This window comes from Delphinus delphis, chromosome 15 (assembly GCF_949987515.2).
Source record: "Delphinus delphis chromosome 15, mDelDel1.2, whole genome shotgun sequence".
Taxonomy (NCBI): domain Eukaryota; kingdom Metazoa; phylum Chordata; class Mammalia; order Artiodactyla; family Delphinidae; genus Delphinus; species Delphinus delphis.
The window spans coordinates 25,964,341-25,983,426 of NC_082697.1; the positions used below are offsets into that span (position 1 = coordinate 25,964,341).

Below are 19,086 nucleotides of genomic sequence, written 5' to 3' on the forward strand. Positions count from 1 at the left end.
GAGTTTTGATCTGTTCTCAACCAATAATTATACAAGCTAAGCTAAGCTAACTCATTTTGGAAAGAAAGGGGGCTATAGGGACATTACACATAGTTTGAGGCCATCTTATGAAGAGTTAAGAATCATTTGCTTATAGGCCACCGTCTTCTCTGTGCTCTTCACATTTCTTGTTGGTATATATATTTTTAAAGTCCTCTACTAAATTCTATTCTATAGTAGTTCTCCATGCTTCCCCCTAGTGAGGGTAAAAAAGGACTGCAGATAACTTCCTGTGAAATTCTACTTGTCTGTTACATGAGGCCTTCACAAACGCTGTTCCCTCTTTTTTTTTTTTTTTTAAATAAATTTATTTATTTTTGGCTGTGTTGGGTCTTCGTTTCTGTGAGAGGGCTTCCTCTAGTTGCGGCGAGCGGGGACCACGCTTCATCGCGGTGCGCGGGCCTCTCACTGTCGCGGCCTTCTCTTGTTGCGGAGCACAGGCTCCAGACGCGCAGGCTCAGTAGTTGTGGCGCACGGGCTTAGTTGCTCCGCGGCATGCGGGATCTTCCCAGACCAGGGCTCGAACCCGCATCCCCTGCATTGGCAGGCAGATTCTCAACCACTGCGCCACCAGGGAAGCCCTGTTCCCTCTTTAAACAAATTCCCTTCCTTACTTTCTTGTCCAGATAACTCCTTGTCCTCTAAATCTCACTTTATGCCATTTCTCCAGAAAGCCCTTCCCTTCTTTACTCGCCCAATCCAAATTAGGCCCCTGTTACTCTCTCATAATGTCTTATAATATCACTTTACGGCATTTGTCATGATTTGTAATTCTACTTTTGTGTGCATTAGGTTACCATTTACCCTGCCTCCCTCCCCATTAAAGCACAAGCTCCATGCAGGCAGGGACCATGTTGCTCACATCTCTATATCCAGTGCCCAGAACAGCATGGCACATAGTAGGTACTCAATATGTATTTGTAAGTGATGAGCAGCTTTTCTACAGAGGCCTAGGGTTTTCTAAACATAATATGCCCAGTACTAGCTTCTAGTTTCTTAGGATACAAATTGTTCATGGTGTCTTCTGAACACAGGGTCCTGTCACAGCAATAACCATATTTTATTATTTTTTGGCCATACTGCGTGGCTTGTGGGCTCTTAGTTCCCCGACCAGGGATTGAACCCGGACCACGGCAGTGAAAGCATGAAGTCCTATTCACTGGACCACCAGGGAATTCCTAATAACCACATTTTCAAATGTCTGCTCTCATCCACATACTTGAGTACTTGTTGCTTTAAATGTAATGCTAATCCTCCACAATGGCCCTGCCAGGCGGGGATTATTGGCCCTATTTTACAGACAAGGACGCCAAGGTTCAGAGAGGTAAACTAAATTCCTCATAGTCACACAACTAGTAAGCAGAGGCACAACCAGGATTCAAGCCCAGCTCGGAGTCCACGGTCTGAGCTCCTTCTGCTGAGTCCCCACTCCACAGACAGGGTACATGACCCCCAAGGGGACACGCCAGCAGGCCTGAGCATATGAGAAACCGTGAGACCAACAAGTGACCCATTTCTGGTATTTTTTTTCTTGATGGTAAATAACATGAAATATTTCTGTGTTAAAAAAAGATACATATTTTAAAGTATAATATGTAATAAATTTAAAGAAACATAAGAAACAAAACACAGAAATTAAAAGAAATTTCCTGCCTGTCTCAGGAACCTTCATGGAAAAACACGAGAAGCACTTGTCACTCTTTCTTCATTTCATGTCCCTTTACCTTATTGCTATATTTTTAAAATGCCAACATTCCAACTCAATCTTCATTTTCCATTCCCACCCTCCTTTCACTAGAAAAATTCAAATGTTTAGAGAAATTGTCAGTGTGTCAGCCACAGGCAAGTCATTTTCAAAAACGTTAGTCATTTATGAGGACACCTTTTTGTAAGTACAATAAATCTGATTGATTTTTATTACACATCTTAGTTTAGAATCACTTTTACATTCCTAGACAAAGAGATGATACAAATAAATATGAGTTGTAAAATTAGAGCCCCAAGTATTGGCATATTCTTTGTCTAAAGGTAGCCAAAGAGAAGGTCAAGATCGATAGTAACTCCAAAGAGCCATAAAGCCCACTGCCTCCTGCCTGCCCCAGGATCACTCCCTTCATAAATAACCTCAAAAGCACTTCATTCAAGAAACAAGGGTGGGGAGAAGGGGGGCAGGTTTCTGAACAGTACAAGACAAAACCCTGCATGACAGACAATAGCCAGGCCCACTCTTCTTATCCAGGTCCCTCTGAGCATTCCGATTATGGCTTTCAGAGAATATTAATAGCCCCCTTTTCGTCCACTGATAGCGCTGAGACGGCCCAAGGCGTTGTTTGCAGTGAGCCTCGACCTCAAGTGGGAAATGCGAGGCAGAACTGATATCCCACGTTAACAGGGAATCGACGCTTCTCAGAAACCTGGCAACGATTCTACATTCAGTGAAGGAGGACTTACAAGAGTCAGACAGAAGCGGGGCACGGCCCACGTCTGAGCTGCAGGACTCTCTTACGCCCTTGGTCGTGGAGGTGCGGGTGGTGAGATTCAAGCAGCATGCAGGCATTCGACGGAGGACAATCCAATATTAGGGCGGAGTCTTAAGAAAGTGCTTCATGCCTATGATTTGTGGCCTTGGGTTCTGAATCCAGGGGCCTGGGAGACATGGGATTTGAAATCTGAAGCCAGATACATTCCTACCAATCAGAGCAAAAGGGGGCCTCACTGAGGGGGGCTGCACACTCCGTCTCAAACTCCTTCTCTCAGATGAGCTGCTTAGCTCCTGTTAGACTTGCTGCCAGACTTCATTAGCTGCTGCTGACTTGAAGGCCCTCAGACGGCTTGGAACATTCTAGCATGACTACAGACATGAGAACCAGGTCCCTCAGTCGACTTGGTAGGTCTACACATTAGGCTCAATTCAGAGCCCAAAGCAGCAGCTTTCCGGTGGCAGCAAGACATTCTACTGTCTACTCTATTCGAACACTTCTCGGATCCATTTTGAGAGAAGGAAAGCACCGGAGACTGCTCTGGGACGGGACGGCTTCACCTCCACCCAGGGGTTCTTCTACTTTGTTTCACAGACCACCAGATGAACACAGCCAAGTACAAGGCAAGCCTGTTTTCATAATCCTGCCTGTCAACTTGGCTTTCTTCTTTTGCCTTCTTAGAAAAGTTCTATGGTCACCCAATCACCTGTGGTCAGAATAGCCACCTCGAGACATCAGTATTCAGCTACAGTGTTATCTGCAATTTTCAATTCTCAGATTTGCCAAATGGATATGTTCAGCCTAGAGAATTCAGACTAGCTTCGAGGAAATGTGGTGCAAGAGAGAGGTGTAACCGGCAGGTCACCATCTGAGGCTACCCACCTCATTATCTGGTTTCTGTTCAAACAGGTAAATTCTTAGTAAATAATAAAGAAGCCGAGTTTGATCCCGAGAAAGATGAGGGATGCCTCCATTATGCTCTGGGAATTGCTGAAAAGGGCCCTGGGTTCAGAAAGAATGGTTATAAAAAGGAGACAAGCTGTCAGACGACAGAGCTCCATTTGTAGAGCACTAAGACATTGCACTTGGTACCTCCTCTTTCCCACGGGTTCTGATCCAGAAATGTGCCCTGGGAACTGAGCAGCTGAGTTAAAGTATAACTCAAGGCCCACCTGAGTCGCCACCTTCCCGAGGCACCGTGCCAGCAAGGTGCGCGGTGTGGCCGACTGGGGACGCATATTGTCCCCTCAGGCTTGGCTCGTGGACTCAGACACCAACGTGGGAGCTTCCAGCCTGGATTAATCATTCAACGGGCCTTTAATACAGACAAAGGCAACAACTGCACGGTAGCGTATTTCTAAAGTCGGGCAAGTTCTTGATCTCTCTCTCTCTCTTACAAACACACGCAGACACACTGGAAGCTTGTGCTTGCACACCCGCGCACACTTATGAGCTTCTCTTAGGGGGAAATGAGTAACATTCACCTAATGACCAACGTAAAATGAAGCTTTGAATTTCAATAATACAAAGAACTAAAACTTACAAACCAAACTAGTATATGTAAACGGAAATTCCTAACTCTCTCCTCTGAGCCTATGCGATCGCACAGCCACACCTCGCCACCACCTTTGGCTCTGCCTGAGAAGAGCCACAGTTCTAGGATTAGGTGAGTTTTCCGCTGAAGGCAGGCAGGATTCCTCTGCTTCCATCTGTTATGCCTTCCCTTGCCAATGCACCAAGCCTCTTGACTCTTGACCTGCCTGGTCACCCCAATGCTCTCTATGCAAATATGGAACAAAACGGGGGATGCAAAAGTGCCACTATGTGTCTCGTCCCCCCAGCTCTCGTCCCATCAGAGAAGGCAGAGCCAGCCTCCCTTCTCCCACACATCAGGCCCACTGCAGAGCATGCTCTGGAGGCAGAGGATGGGCCCAGGCAGGGATGCTCAGAGCACGCGTGCATGGGGAAAATGGTGACAAATGAAGAGTAAAGTGACACGGTGTATGGACATGGCATCAACTTACAGATTTATGTCTTTGACAAGATGGTCATGGTTTTGAGGTTTTCAAGAAGCTGTTTCCCTAAACTCTCCAAGGAGGCAAAGGGAATGTTATTTCTATTGCCTCTGACATTGAATCCTTCTGGAGCAGAAGTCGGTAGCTTCCTCGAAAAACATCTGCTCCTTCAGCAGATCCCAGAGGGAGATCCACTTCTTACTGAGGGGCATGGACCGTGCCCCTCGGAGGCTTGGCTCCAAATGAGATTTCTCATTTCTACCTACAAAAACAAGCACCTGTTCAAGTTCTAGGGCTTTCGCTTTCCAACCTCAGTATCATTTTATCCTGAGCCTCCAAAGACTTGGTCCTGCTAAGGTGACTCCTGATTCTGCCCTATTGTTCAACAAGAAGGGAGCCCAGTGTAAAGAACAGGCTAGAAAGGAGAGGGGAGAGGGTGGGAGGGCAAGGGAAGGGAGAGGAGAAGGAGGAAAGGGAGAAGGGAAGCAAGGTCTCTGGTCATTCTCTTGCTTTCCACTTCGGCTATCGCGCTTTACCTTACCCATGCATTTCTGAGATGCTAATTAAAGGACGGTTCCCAGAGGAGCTGAGTGCCAGATTATGACCAGCATGTTTCAACCAGATTAAGTTGGTTAATCTGCAAAGAGGCCATCGCTCCTCCCCAGCGGAATGGTTCTGAGTTTGGGCTCGAGTCCTCTCTGCGGGTTTTTGCTTGTCTCTTCTCTCAGAAGGCAAACGCTGTTTATACTCTGGGAGAGGAGGAAGTGGGTTTACTTTGGAACCAGCCCCCGAGACTGTGGATAAAGCTGAGATGCGGGGGTTCCTGAGGAAGAGGAGGAGGATCCCGACTTCCTTCCACTTTTAGGTCTGCAAAAGTCAAGCACATACGTACATTACACATCCCGTCTCTGACACAGATCAGATTCCTTTCCCATCAAATGTCATTACATCTCAGGGTGGCCTTGCCTCAGTGGACTTTCAACTGTAAAACTACCAGACTGGTACAGCCTGCCCCTCTTCAATGGCCACAACAACCTGCCAACGGAGGAGTGAGATCTCAGGGAAGGGCCTCTGATTCTCAGCAATTGTTATTCCATTAAAATCATATTTTGACTGTCTTCTCCAAATTGGTAAAAAATACTAAGTTTGCAGGTAGAATTCACTCCTTTTTTGGTTTTTCACTCAATTATTTTCCTTAAATTTCAAATCCAGAATTTAACAAGATAGAATTTCTAATTTAGCACCAAATTAAATCCTTGGTCATTTAAACTGAGGCTCAGAGCCTGGGTTGTGGATTCAGATAGACCTAGGTTAACTCGGGCTCTGCCACTTACTTCCACGATAAACAAGCACTTTTGCCACACTCTCCCCTCATTTGTCCTTGTTCAAACATGTTCTGTTCAAACAGAGGTCACCAAAAGCCACTCACCTGGCCTTGGGTTTCTTATTTGCAGTGCTTTCAAAGGATGATGCGTCCACCTGTATCTCATCTTCATCCTGCAGAGCTGCATCCAACGCGGCCTGGACTTTGGGGGCAATGGCGGGCCCCTCGTAGTCTCTGGTGGTCCGGCTGGGCATGTCCAGCTCCAACAGCACGATGTTTTCTGCCTGCAGAAGCAGAGCCAAGACCAGCTAGGATGGCCTCCAGTCACACAAAGGGAGTTCAAGCAATCTAAACCCAAGAACAGAACCTCAAATTGCATGCTACTCAAAGCCTACCAAGGGCCCGCCCGGAAGAAGTGATGTAGTTTTATAACTTTCTTCCTGGTTGCAGTTACAGATGATTTTTATTTTCTTCTCTATGCTCTTTATTTTCCTTTTTTTTTTTTTTTTTTTTTTTGCGGTACGTGGGCCTCTCACTGTTGTGGCCTCTCCCGTTGCTGAGCACAGGCTCCAGACGCGCAGGCTCAGCGGCCATGGCTCACAGGCCTAGCTGCTCCGCGGCATGTGGGATCCTCCCGAACCAGGGCACGAACCTGTGTCCCCTGCATTGGCAGGCGGACTCCCAACCACTGTGCCACCAGGGAAGCCTTACTTTCCTTTTTTTCTTTTTAAAAAAACAAAAAACAAAACCAATGAACATGTATTCTATCCTAAGGGGAATAATCAGGGGAAAAGAATAAATTAAGTAAAACCCATTTATTGTAGACAATGTGAAAATACAAAAAGATACACAGGAGAAAATAGTAGTCACCAATAATCTCCCCACCTACGGCAGCTTTGATGAACTTTTTGGTTGCAGAGGGAAGGAGGCAGGTATGGTGTATATATGTGGAGGGTGTGTGTGTGGCAGTATATGTGCTTATTACCACATTTTAAAAATCAGACTGGGCCCTGCCTCATAACTGGCCTTGGAGATAGATTCCCTCACTTGATATCCCGCAGTGGGCCTTTACCTAGCTCCTAAATACCAAGTTGAGTGTGAAGAGGGAAGAACACCCATGGTTCCACATCTTCCCCTCTAGCTCCTCCCACGCAGTGGAGTTCAAGCCCCAGGGCCCCAGAGGGGGCACGAGGGGCCCCAGCTGGGAGAAGGTAGGGGAAAGAATAGCGTGGCTCCACTGATCAATTTTACATGTTGAGATACTGCATAACATTTCTCTTAATGGAGCCGGTCCATTGCTAAAAATCATCTGGGAGCCACTGCTTTAAATTCTACCTTTAGATCAAGGTAAGCCACCTGGAAACCCACATATTTGACTTGCAGGCTTTAAAATCATGTTTTTGGCTTAAGACATGAAATAACCGGCACTCTCTGAAACTGCTAGAAAAAAGTTTCTGAGGATTCTGTGTGACACATCACTCATCCTCCACTACATAAAGCCTCACCTAATACATCTTTTTTGCTTTTGCTTTCTTTACGTAAAATAACTCAATGCCAGGAAGAACAGTGCCTGAGGAGCTAACTAATCCTAATCTGTTCTGCTCTGGCTGCTAAGGGAGATTCAAAAACATTTAAAATTTTTTAAGTGAAAATCTTTCATTATAAACGTAATACAGGGAATTCCCTGGTGGTCCAGTGGTTAGGACTTGGTGCTTTCATTGCTGTGGTCCAGGTTCGATCCCTGGTGGGGGAACTAAGATCCCATAAGCCACAGAGTGTGGCCTAAATAGATAAATAAATAAAAGTCATACCAGTTCCCCACTGACAGTTAGAAAATACAGATAAGCAAAAAGAAGAAAATTTAAAATGAGTTCACTTCCATTAACCAGCGACAACCAGTTCACATTCTGATCTACTTTGCACCAGATTTTTCAATTCATATATACACTTCCAGTACCAATTGCTCTATAACTTAAAAACACATGTGTCTCCTGATTCATCCACTTACCAGCTACCTGACCTTTAAGCCACAGGACTGACCGAACAGAGAAGGTGAGAGGGCTCAATTAGAGAAAGCAGCAAAGTGCCGAGTACAGTGCCTGGCACACAGCAAGTGCTTATCAATAGAAGCCTGTACGGTATTTTTATTGTAAAATACGTTTGAGTCATTAAATAGTCATCAATTATGTCACTTCAAATAACTACTTGACTCACACACATTATGTTAAACGGAAGGACCGTCAGCTCTTTAACGCATTTCCATCTCCTGTTACTAGACGTCTACTTTCCTTCCCATCTGCCCGCAAGGCCATTCTAAAGCTCATTATTGGCTACGTGGACAGTATGTTTGGACTCTCCTCCTTCCCTCCTGATTTGCTAAATCTCATTCTCTTTTACCTTTTTATTTATTATCGTTTGTTATTTATTAATTATATTTATCTATTATTTGTTATAATTGTTATTATTAATATTACTGTCCTCAGATCCCTCTGGAAAGAGGATACAAACTGTGACTTTGCAGACTGGTGCCTAAGGGTTTACATAAATCTAATCTCTTCTAAGACAGAGGAGAGAGAAACGCGAGTACAATCTTCTCACCCTATATCGAGCCTCTGGACGAATCATCATGGACATTCTTGCGTGCTGGCTCAATGGTCTCTTGTATCCCACAGCTGACACTGGCCGCTTCATCATCTGTTGATTCCTGGAAATGGACTGTGGTGGTCAAAGCCCTGGCTGGAGTGTGTTCCACAGTCCCAGGATCGGTACTGTGGAACGAGCACTCAGAAAACTGAGCCTTCTTTAGCTAGAACCTGAAGCAAGAAACTCCCTGGACTGAAGGCTGACATGTAAACGGGGCAGGAGCTGCTTATATTTTCTGCTGGGGTGGCTTTCTGATTCAAATGTGAGCATCACGCATCTCTTAAGCTGGAAGGGCCCTGAGTCATCCTCCAGTTCTTAGACAGCGGGCACGAAGCCTAGCTGTAGACACTCTCCACCCCCGCAGCCTTAGCAGACATCTCCCATCTTCCAGTGGAATCCAGATGCAGACTGAGAATCCTTCTCCACATTGCCAGACTGACACGTAAGAGAACACCTATGTACCGCCCCTCCCTTGGCCCAGCAGTTTCACTTGACAGCTGGGGGAGCTGAAAAGCAGGAACTTGGGAAAGGTCATTAGTTCACTGTGATAAAGTCTCCCAATTCCTAACACCATACTCATCACCAAACTTTTACCTCATGGACTTATGGCAGCCACAAAGACCTGCAATTGGTTCCAAGTTTAAATGGATCAAACTGTGTTCTTACCATACCTCTCTGGCCGAGCCCAGCTTATCAACATTCTTTCCCTCCTCCCCACCTTAAAGTCTACTTGAAGTCATTTGTGACTTACTCCAGTCTGGTTATAGGATGTAATTTCCAATGATCTTCCTCTTCATCAAAGAAGGATCTATTCATAATTTTACTTTTTTCTTCCAGAGGGATGAAGTTTTCTATAATAAGATGCCTGTAAGAGCACACATACATGGGTGAATAGATGGAGAAAGAATACGAATGGGGTGTTGGCTATCTGGTCCCACGTGAAGTAAGTAATAGGTAAGGGTCAAGTCACTCAGCAAACATTTACTGAGCAGGTACTATGGGCCTAGCATCATACAAAGAGCTGGTTTACAGACATGAATGACACTTGGTTCTGCCTGAGATAGACAAACACTCTTTGGTATGCTGACAGGTCTGTCCTAGGAATATGGAAAGGTCACTTACGCCCAAGGAGTAGCAGCTTGAGGAGGTGAAAGGACTAAAGAGGAAGGCAATGCCTGGGCTACGCTGGAGTGAACACGTGCTAAGTGAAGTATTTGGGGAGGGCCACTGGTACTGCTAAGCCAGCTCGTTAACGTCCAAAATGCTGAAAACAGATTAGAAATTAAACTGCCTTCCTCCAATCCTATGCACTGTTGCCCAAGGTGGAGAACTCCACATTCTAATCACCAGAACAAAGAGCAGAACGAGATGGATTTCAGTCCCTTAGACCCCTGAGAATGAAGACCATTCCTGAGAAGAGTCTCTGCCTAAGAAGCACCCAGGGAACATGGCAAACAATGAAACTGGAACCCACTGGGTTGTGTCTCTCCATGGTGATGACGATCTCCTGCCCCCTCTCTGTGTTCACTCTTTCAAAACCTCAGGACAGAACAATGCCAAAGGGGTGTTAACGTGGGAGAGACACAAAACAAACACCACAGAGGTGTAGGGTGCTATGAGAAACAGGCTGACTCACTGTTTATTCAAAAGATATTAATTAGAGGGACTTATCTGGTGGCTCAGTGGTTAAGAATCTGACTGCCAATGCAGGCGATACAGGTTCAAGCCCTGGTCCGGGAAGATCCCACATGCTGCAGAGCAACTAAGCCCGTGAGCCACAACTACTGAGCCTATGCTCTAGAGCCTGCAAGCCACAACTACTGAGCCCGTGCGCCACAACTACTGAGCCCGTGCGCCACAACTACTGAAGCCCACGCACCTAGAGCCCATGCTCCGCAATGAGAGAAGCCACCGCAATGAGAAGCTCACACACCACACCGAAGACTAGGCCCCGCTCCCCGCAATTAGAGAAAGCCCGAGAGCAGCAACAAACACCCAACACAGCCAAAAATATATATAATAATAATAATAATTTTTAAAAAAGATATTAATAAGAGACATAGCAATGAAAATGGCTTCCTTAAAGAAAAAAATATTTTGGAGAGAAGAAATTTTCTCTTTATTTGATATTTAAGAAACTATTTTTTATAACATATATATATATTTTTTTCTTTCTGACTTTAAAGGTCCTATTTATACATTAGAAAATGTAAGAAATACAATTACACACAATTTCACCACCCAGAGATACTCTTATTATTTTGGCATATTTTGTTCTGACCTTTTTTCTAGGTGTACATGCCTAGAAAGAGGACTGACACATACATTTAATATTAAGGGCTCCTTTCTAAATTCAAAACTTAAACATTAAAAGAATCTCTTTGAAAAGTTCCTCTTTTTTTTTTTTTGACCATGCCTCGTGGTACGTAGGATCTTAGTGCCCTGACCAGGGATTGAATCTGTGTCCTCTGGAGTGGAAACGTGTAGTCTTAACCACTGGACCACCAGGGAAGTCACCTGGAAAGTTCCTCTTTAAAGAAAACTTCGAGCAAATGTGGTGGAAGGACCGATATAAAAAAAACATCATTTTGCAAAACCCCTAATGAAATAATGCAGCCAAACAAAGATCATTGCTGGCTGAAACCATTAGCTCAGTGGTTCTCAAGGCAGGCTGCACATCAACAGCAGTTACAGTATTTTAGCCGAACCTCATGAGAGATCAACGGTTCTCAAAGTGTGTTCACCAAACCAGCAGGAGCAACAGCTGGTACTTGTGAATGCAAATGCTCAGGCCCCACCCAGACATACTGAATCAGATTCTCTGGGTGTGGGGCCCAGCAATCTGCATTTAACAAGCCCTTCGGATGATCTGGTGCCTGCTGAAAGTTTAAGGACCACTGCCCTAGACCAATGAAATTAGAATCTCTTAGCAGGGGCCCAAGCATCACTATTTTTGAAAACTCCTCAGGTGATTTTGGTACGCATCCAAGGTTGAGCGCTCACTTCCAGTTACAGAGAAGTAAGGGAGATAGAGCCACAAGTTAAACGGCACTGTGAAGAGGCAGACTGACAAATCCAGGGCGTGGGATGTTTCTACAGGCTACCTGCCCTAGCCTTTTCATCAAGTCAACTATGAAAAAAAGTTTTTAACAGGAAAAAGGATTGCTCCAGATTAAAATAAGCTTAAGAGACATAATAACCAAATGCAATATGTGGTTCTTATGTAGATCTTAATATTAATAAACCAAGAAAATCTGAATAGGGACAGGGTACAAGAGAAACAATGTTAATTTTGTTAGGTGGAAAAATATCATTACGTACGCAAAAATCTATTTTATTTCTTCTACACTACACTAGCAATAAACATTCTGAAAATAAAATTAAGAAAACAATTCCATATACAATAGCATCATAAAAATAAAATACTTAGGTATAAATCTAACAAAAGAGGTGCGAAGACTGCACTGAAAACTATAAACATTCTTGACAGAAATTAAAGAAGATTTACATAAATGTAAAGACATCCCATGTTCATGGATCAGAATACTTAATACTGTTAAGATGACAATACTCTCCAAATTGATCTATACAGTCAACACAGTCCCTATCAAAACCCCAGCTGGCTTTTTTTTTTTTGCAGAAATTGGAAAGCCAATCTTAAAGTTTATATGGAAATGTAAGGGACCCTGAATAGCCACAAAGAATCTTGAAAAAGAACAACAAAGTTGGAAGACTCACATTTCCTCATTTCAAAACTTACTACAAAGTTACAGTAATCAAGACAGTGTGGTACTGGCGTAAGGACAGACATACAGCTCAATCGAACAATACTGAGAATTCAGAAATAAACCCTTACATTTATGGTCAACTGATTTTCAACACGGGTGCAAAGACAATGAAAGAAGAGCCTTTGCAACAAATGGTGCTGGAACAACTGGACAGCCACATACAAAAGAATGCATTTGGAACCATACCTCAGACTTTACAAGAAATTAACTCAAAATGGATCGCAGACCTAAAGGTAAGACCTAAAACTGTAAGACTCTTGGATAACCTAAGAGAATTGCAAACCTAAGTCCACAATAAAACTTGTACACACATGTTCACAGCAGCATTATTCATTATAACTGAAAGGTAGGAACAACCCAAATGTCCATCAACTAATGAATGGAAAAAATGTGGAATATCCATACAATACCATATTGTTCAGCCATTAAAAAGAATGAAGTGCTAACATGCTACAACATGGATTGACCCCTGAGAGCATGTTAATTGAAAGAAACCAGTCACAAAAGACCACATATTGTATAATTCCATTTATATGAAAGGTGGAGAATAGGCAAATTTATGGAGACAGAAAGTAGACCAGTAGTTATTAGGCTGGGGTACGCGGTAATGAGGAGTGACTGATAATTGGTACAGGGTTTCTTTGGGTGGGGGCGGGGGGCACACACAGATATTCTAAAATTAGATTGTGGTGATGACTTTACAACCCTGTAAATGTATTTTTTTTTAATGACTTGTAGGGGAGTTCCCTGGTGGCTCAGTGGGTAGGATTTCGGGCTTTCAGTGCCGGGGCCCAGGTTCAATCCCTAGTCAGGAAACTGAGATACTGCGAGCCACGCGGCACGGCCGGAAAAACAAATGACTTGTATACTTTAAACAGGTGAATTGTATGGTATGTGAATTATATCTCAATAAAGCTTTTTTAAAGAAAAGCACTGTGGTCATGTATGTAGGTATATAGGAACGAGATAACATGAGGTAAGATTTGCTTTAAAATATTTTTATGAAAGATAGAAGACAAAAGATTGTTTATCGTGGAATCTGGGTGATGGGTATTTGGCTGTTCATTATACCACTCAGAAAATTCTAGTTAAGAAAAGATTCCCTTTTATCAATAGATAGAAGCCTTCTTTAAAGGCAGGAAGGTAGAGTGGAAAGGAACTTGGAGATCATCTCAGTTAACAGATGGGACCCAGAGACAGAAAATAACTTTGTTTGGAATAAACAGAAGACAGACAAGGTGGCAGGAGATGGGGTGGAGAGAAGTAGGGCCCTGTCCTCAGGGGTGTGTTTCTGACTGAACACACAGCAAACCCAGCAAGTGCTAGGGGAGCCCTGGAAGGCCCAGACCTTACTTGAGTTTCAGCTCCCGGGTGAGCTCATTCTGTGTCTGTTCCAGCTCCTGCCGCTCCTTGATGTGCTCTTCTTGGAGGTCATGGATCTCTGCCTTCACTGCCTGAAGCTTGGAGAAGAGCTGGAACCGACAGGAGAGGCAGGTGAGAGGGGCAGCCCTCTAGACAACAGAGTTCTCCCTCTGCCCCAAGCCTCAAGGCACCTCTGCCTGGCCTCGTTCCTTTCATACCTTTTTGAGCTTCTTGGTCTTGATGTCCACCTCTTGCTGCAATGAGCTGTACGTCTCTTTCAGTTCCAAGGTCTCCTCGTCGCGGCTTTCCATCTGTTGCTGGATTTCTCTTTCTCGACGTTTCTGAGTAACATCACAAAATTGATCAGTGTGCCTAGAGACAAGGTCTATACAAGAATATGGGGCTGGGGGCTCCAGATCAGGGTCTCCCGCCAGGAAGGGGCTGACACACTTCAGTTCCGTTCCCTTTGAGGAGTCTAATACAAGAGATATTCGCTCTGTCGCATTAACACAACCTCACCCCACCCCGTTCTCTCCAAAAAGGCATGAAAAGTTACCTGCTCTGCAATCTCCTGCCGTTTCTGCTCCAGGATTTTCTGCTGTTCGTTTGTATGATCTACTATATTTTTTCCTCCAACAAGCAGCTTACTCTCCATGGCCTTTGTGAGGAAAAAGTAGAATCCATCTGATGAGTGGTCTCCCTCAGAACACAGCTCCTCACAGGGAAGCCCATGAAAGCTAAAGAGCTCAGGACTGAGCCCAAGGGGATGAACTCTGGGGGAAAATACAGTGTGCTCAGCTGTACCCTTCCCATCACGGGTGGGGCTGAGGCCGCTTCACTGGGGGCTTTATCTTGGAAACACTGAAGATACAGCTTCCCCAGACATACATGAATTGCAGCTTTCTTTTTAAAAAACACTGTTTGGGTTTGTTTGTACAGAGTATTTGACCCCACTAAGAACCTATGAAGCACCTCCTATGTGCTAGGTACTGAGGATGCAGCTGTAAATACCAATCACAAAGCTGAGAGTCCACTGAGGGCCACAGACAAGCAAGCGGCCTCTTACCCTATGGAGTCGGATCCCATCAGGAGGAAAAGACCGAGTAATAAGGGGAGAGGCACACTGGAGGCAGAGAATTCTGGCTTTTGGAGGGAGTCAGGGAAAGCTTCCTGTCTCAAGGAATTAGCTAAGAAAAAAAATTTTTTTCAGAGGGTAGGGTAGGGAGTGGTGATACATGAAGTTGGCAAAGCAATCAGGGGTCAATTCAAAAACCTCCAAGCCCTGTTAAGGGAGACTAAGCTTGACCCTGAGAACCGCAGGAACCACTGACGTGTCCTTTGAGCGTTAGGGTACAAAATCACACTTGTGTTTTAGAAACAAAAGTCCCCTGCGACAGGAAGAATAACTGGAAAAGGGCAGGCTGGGTGGAAGGAGAGCAGACAGGAGGCAGTTTTAAGGGTCCAGGCCTGGGCTAGGGCAGTAGTGGTTGGGGAGAGCAAAGTGGATGGGTCCGAGAGAGGCAGCATTCAGAGGCTTACGGGAGAGGGGCAGCAGCTAGCAATGATAACCCTTCGGAGTCTGGCTAGACTGAGAAAAGGCAGGCAGGAGCGGGCTCTGGGTGGCCGCGGGCATCTCCGTGGAAATGTCCAGTAGGCAGAGGCCATCGGGCTGGGATATCAGGAGACAGCTCTGGGCTGGCTATACAGACTGCAAGCCTTCAGCATTTAGATGGTGACTGAAGCCAGGGGAAGGATTTGCACCTGAAAAGCATGGAATCCAAAAACCCCACAACCTTGCTTTTAAGAAACTTATACCCCTGCCGCCATGTTTCAGGGAGCGCTTGAAATTTTCCTCTTCTCTCAAAACAAAGGGGCTGGACTGATTACTAACCCTCCCCTCACCACACACACCCTTCCGCCTCTAAAATTCTTTTGTCCTGTGATCTTACAGCATCCAGGGATGGAGAAAGACAGATGTAATGTCATTCTCCCATAAATAAAACTTATAAGAGGTACAGTGACCTTGAGGTGATGCTGAGTCTTGCCACACTAGGCTTCTGAGAGCTGCCCAAATATCCCAGGTTGTTTAGAGGGTCTAGGTGGTTCCTGGGCTTGAATAACAGATGTGATCTTAAAAACCAGCACGGAGGGGCTTCCCTGGTGGCGCAGTGGTTGGGAGTCCGCCTGCCGATGCAGGGGACGCAGGTTTGTGCCCCAGTCCGGGAGGATCCCGCATGCCGCGGGGCAGCTGGGCCCGTGGGCCATGGCCGCTGGGCCTGCGCGGCCGGAGCCTGTGCTCCGCAGCGGGAGGGGCCACAGCAGTGAGAGGCCCGCGTACCGCAAAAAAAAAAAAAAAGCATGGAAATCAAACATGGGTACACCCAGTTACACAAGTGCAGGAGTGAGGAGGGGTGAAGTAACATAATGGAATCCCATAGTAAGCCCCTCCCTGGAACACAGTTACCTCCTAATTGTGTTGTATGTGACTCCATTTTCACACCAGGTCTTGAAAGTCTTGGAAAGGACCCCTGCCTCTGAAGTAAAATAGGACCCAGCTCTGTGAAAGGGCTACTTTGATGCCACAGATAAAGTACAGCTTCATATGGTCGGGGAAGGGGAAGCAAGAAAGAGATCACTTGTCATTTTTAAATTAATAAACATAGATACATTTTAGAGTAGAAATTGAAGTTTGCACAAATTCCATAAGATAGAACTTCAAAGGAATTCTGGGTTGTGGTCAGGCAGCGGTCATCCTCAGATTTCCAGAGCTAGCTCTGCACTCTCTTCTGCCATTAAAGCCCTGTGGCAGCCCAGAATCCAGGCACCTGATGGAATTGTACACTGTGGACAGAAAGAACACTCAAGGACACTCACAAGGCGCGCCTCCCCGCTCTAGAATACAATTCAGCCACTGCCACACAGTGGTTGACGGCAAGGGAGCCTCTGGGCGGGGGGTGGTGACGGAACTGTTCTGTATCTTGCTTAATCAGAGACACAGCATATGAAAACCACAAGGAGAGACCAGTGTATATCTACCAGATATACAAAAAGTCAAGTCTGCGAATCACAAGTGTTGGTAAGGATGAGGAACAACCAGGACTCATACCCTTCTGGTAGAAGCTTCAATTCACAGGGCCACGTTAGAAAGTGACATGTCACTGTCTAGCGAAGTTGAAGCTACACACACCCTAGGACCTGCTGGTGTCAGGCAAGAAACTCTCGCGCACACATGTTCTCCTGGAGCCAAGTACAAGGAATTCAGGGCAAAAAAAAAAAAAAGAAAGAAAGAAACAGAAACAACCCACACTATCAGGAGAATGGAATACCACGGAATTCTCAGAACAACTATAAGGAATGAATCACAGCTCCAGGCATCAATATGGATAACTCTCATTAACATAACATTTAGCAAATAAAAGTAGAGCACAGTAGTGGGATTCCATTTATATAAAAGATAAAAAGTATGTGAAACTAAAACTATCTTTTATGTAGAGATATATATACACATTTGGGAAAACTATAAAGACAAGCAAGGAAAGAATAAACACCAAAACCAAGATAACAGTTACCTCTGAGCGGGCGGGGACACAAAGAGCTTGTAAAGCTACGGATGCTGTTCTGCTTCTCATACTGGGCCGGGGCGGGGGAGGGGGTACATGGGTGTTAGTCTTATTGCTGTCAAAGAAAAATTGTTTTTCTTCATCCAATTCAATTCAACAAATGTTCCTCGGACACTGGGTATCACAAACCCTAAAGAGACACCATCCTTCATATCATTTTTTTTGATAAAACAAGAAGGTTTGAAAGAAAAAAGACCACGCCTAAGGCAGGGTACAGTACCTTGATTTTGGCGCCCAGCATCTCGGCAGCATCCTTTTCCCGCCGCAGATCCTCCATCTTTTTCTCCTTCTCCTTCAGCAGCCTCATCTTCTCCTCTGCAACCAAGCTGTGGTCCTCTACAATGGCCCGCTTCTCGATCTCCAGTTTTTCTTGCTGTTCCCGCCAGTAATCATCCTTATCATCCCCTTCGTCCTCACCCTCTTCTCCCTCCTCCTCCTCCTCTTCCCCACCCCCACCCCCGCCCCCACCTTCCCTCCGCTTCTCTCGCCTCTTCCTTCTGCCAATGGACCGTTTTTCTAGCTGGGCCTTGAGCCGAGCAATCTCTTCCTGGAATTCTCGAAGGAGGGCATCCTTAGGGTCCTCATTGACCCTTGGCTTGTTCTTAATGTTCTTGGCACGGTTGGCGTATCTCAGAGTGGTTAGAGTCTCTTCTACGTTGTACGAGGCAGGCCCCACGTTGGCCACCATCACAGTTTTAGCATTGCCACCGAGAGAATCTTGGAGGAGCCTGGTAAGCTTTGAGTCCCGATATGGAATGTGAGTGCTTTTGCCGTCCACCAGGGCAGAGATGACGTTACCCAAGGCTGAAAGGGACAGGTTGATCTTGGTAGCTTCCTTCAATCTCTCCCCTTGTGCACCGGTCTTGGCCTGCCGTTCACTGCCAGCAAGATCTACAAGGTTCAATTTCCCTACCCGGATATGGTTTTCGCCATCGAGGCCCACCTCACTGCACTCGATGGTGATGACAAAAATTGCATGCGAACGGGAACTGTGCTCGTTCATGTTGGTAGCACCGACAGAACGGTTCTGGTTCCCCACATTCATCACGTGCTCTATTTCCTTCACACTCTTGGTGACAAAGGAAGACAGGTCTTTCACGTACACTCCAGTGTCCGGCCTCTCCTTGAGCTCGAGCCTTTTGGTCTGATCCTTTGAGAGGAGATCTCGGATCTCCTCCTGGTAGATCTCTAAGTAAGAAGCCCTGACCAGGTACTGTTGATTCTGGGATCGAGAGATATGGGTGAAGATGTGATCAAAAGAGTTAGGGATGACCCCTCTTTTTTCAGGGTCACCCCGGACTCCTTCCATCGTGTAGGTTTTCCCAGTCCCAGTCTGTCCATAAGCAAAAATCGTCCCATTGAAACCCTGCAGGACGGAGTCCACCAGTGGTCGGAACGTCTCGTCGTAGAGCTCAAACTGCTTGGCGTTCCAGTCGTAGACGGCATCAAAGGTGAAGGTCTTGGGCATTTCATGGGCCACTCCCTTGGGGTTCTTCACCGACACCTGCCCCAGCTTCACGTCCACATCCACCACCTTGTCGTACGAAGCAGCCTTTTCCTTGACATTCATGGGCCGACAGCGAACCACCACCCGGACTGACTCTGAGCTTTTCAACTTTGACATGATGAGCTCTGACCGGGTCGATCTTAAGGGCTATGAATCCAAAATGAGTCTCACAATGCTAGGGTCCTATAGGAAAAACAAAACAGAGTAAGCAAGGACAGTACAGCTGTCACTGGGGGCTGCTGAAAAGCACATGACACACCCAGGTCCCCTCCATCTTGCCAACCTTCCGACAGCTGCACTTAATAACT

The 19,086-nt window shown here is 45.6% G+C and overlaps 1 protein-coding gene across 2 annotated transcripts in view; it reads right to left on the reverse strand.

The window, feature by feature from the left end:
- Positions 1-1,558: 1,558 nt before the first annotated feature.
- The window catches only part of KIF3B (kinesin family member 3B), a 38,150-nt gene continuing 20,622 nt past the window's right edge, over positions 1,559-19,086 (reverse strand). For both annotated transcript variants that reach the window (XM_060031068.1, XM_060031067.1), the window contains 8 exons: positions 17,492-18,961; positions 14,208-14,309; positions 13,870-13,992; positions 13,643-13,761; positions 9,253-9,366; positions 8,457-8,562; positions 5,964-6,142; positions 1,559-5,401 (listed from right to left, as the gene is read on the reverse strand). In XM_060031068.1, the coding sequence (XP_059887051.1) occupies positions 5,305-5,401; positions 5,964-6,142; positions 8,457-8,562; positions 9,253-9,366; positions 13,643-13,761; positions 13,870-13,992; positions 14,208-14,309; positions 17,492-18,895 (2,244 nt within the window). In that variant the 5' untranslated portion in view covers positions 18,896-18,961 and the 3' untranslated portion in view covers positions 1,559-5,304. The remainder of the gene's footprint in view (positions 5,402-5,963; positions 6,143-8,456; positions 8,563-9,252; positions 9,367-13,642; positions 13,762-13,869; positions 13,993-14,207; positions 14,310-17,491; positions 18,962-19,086) is intronic.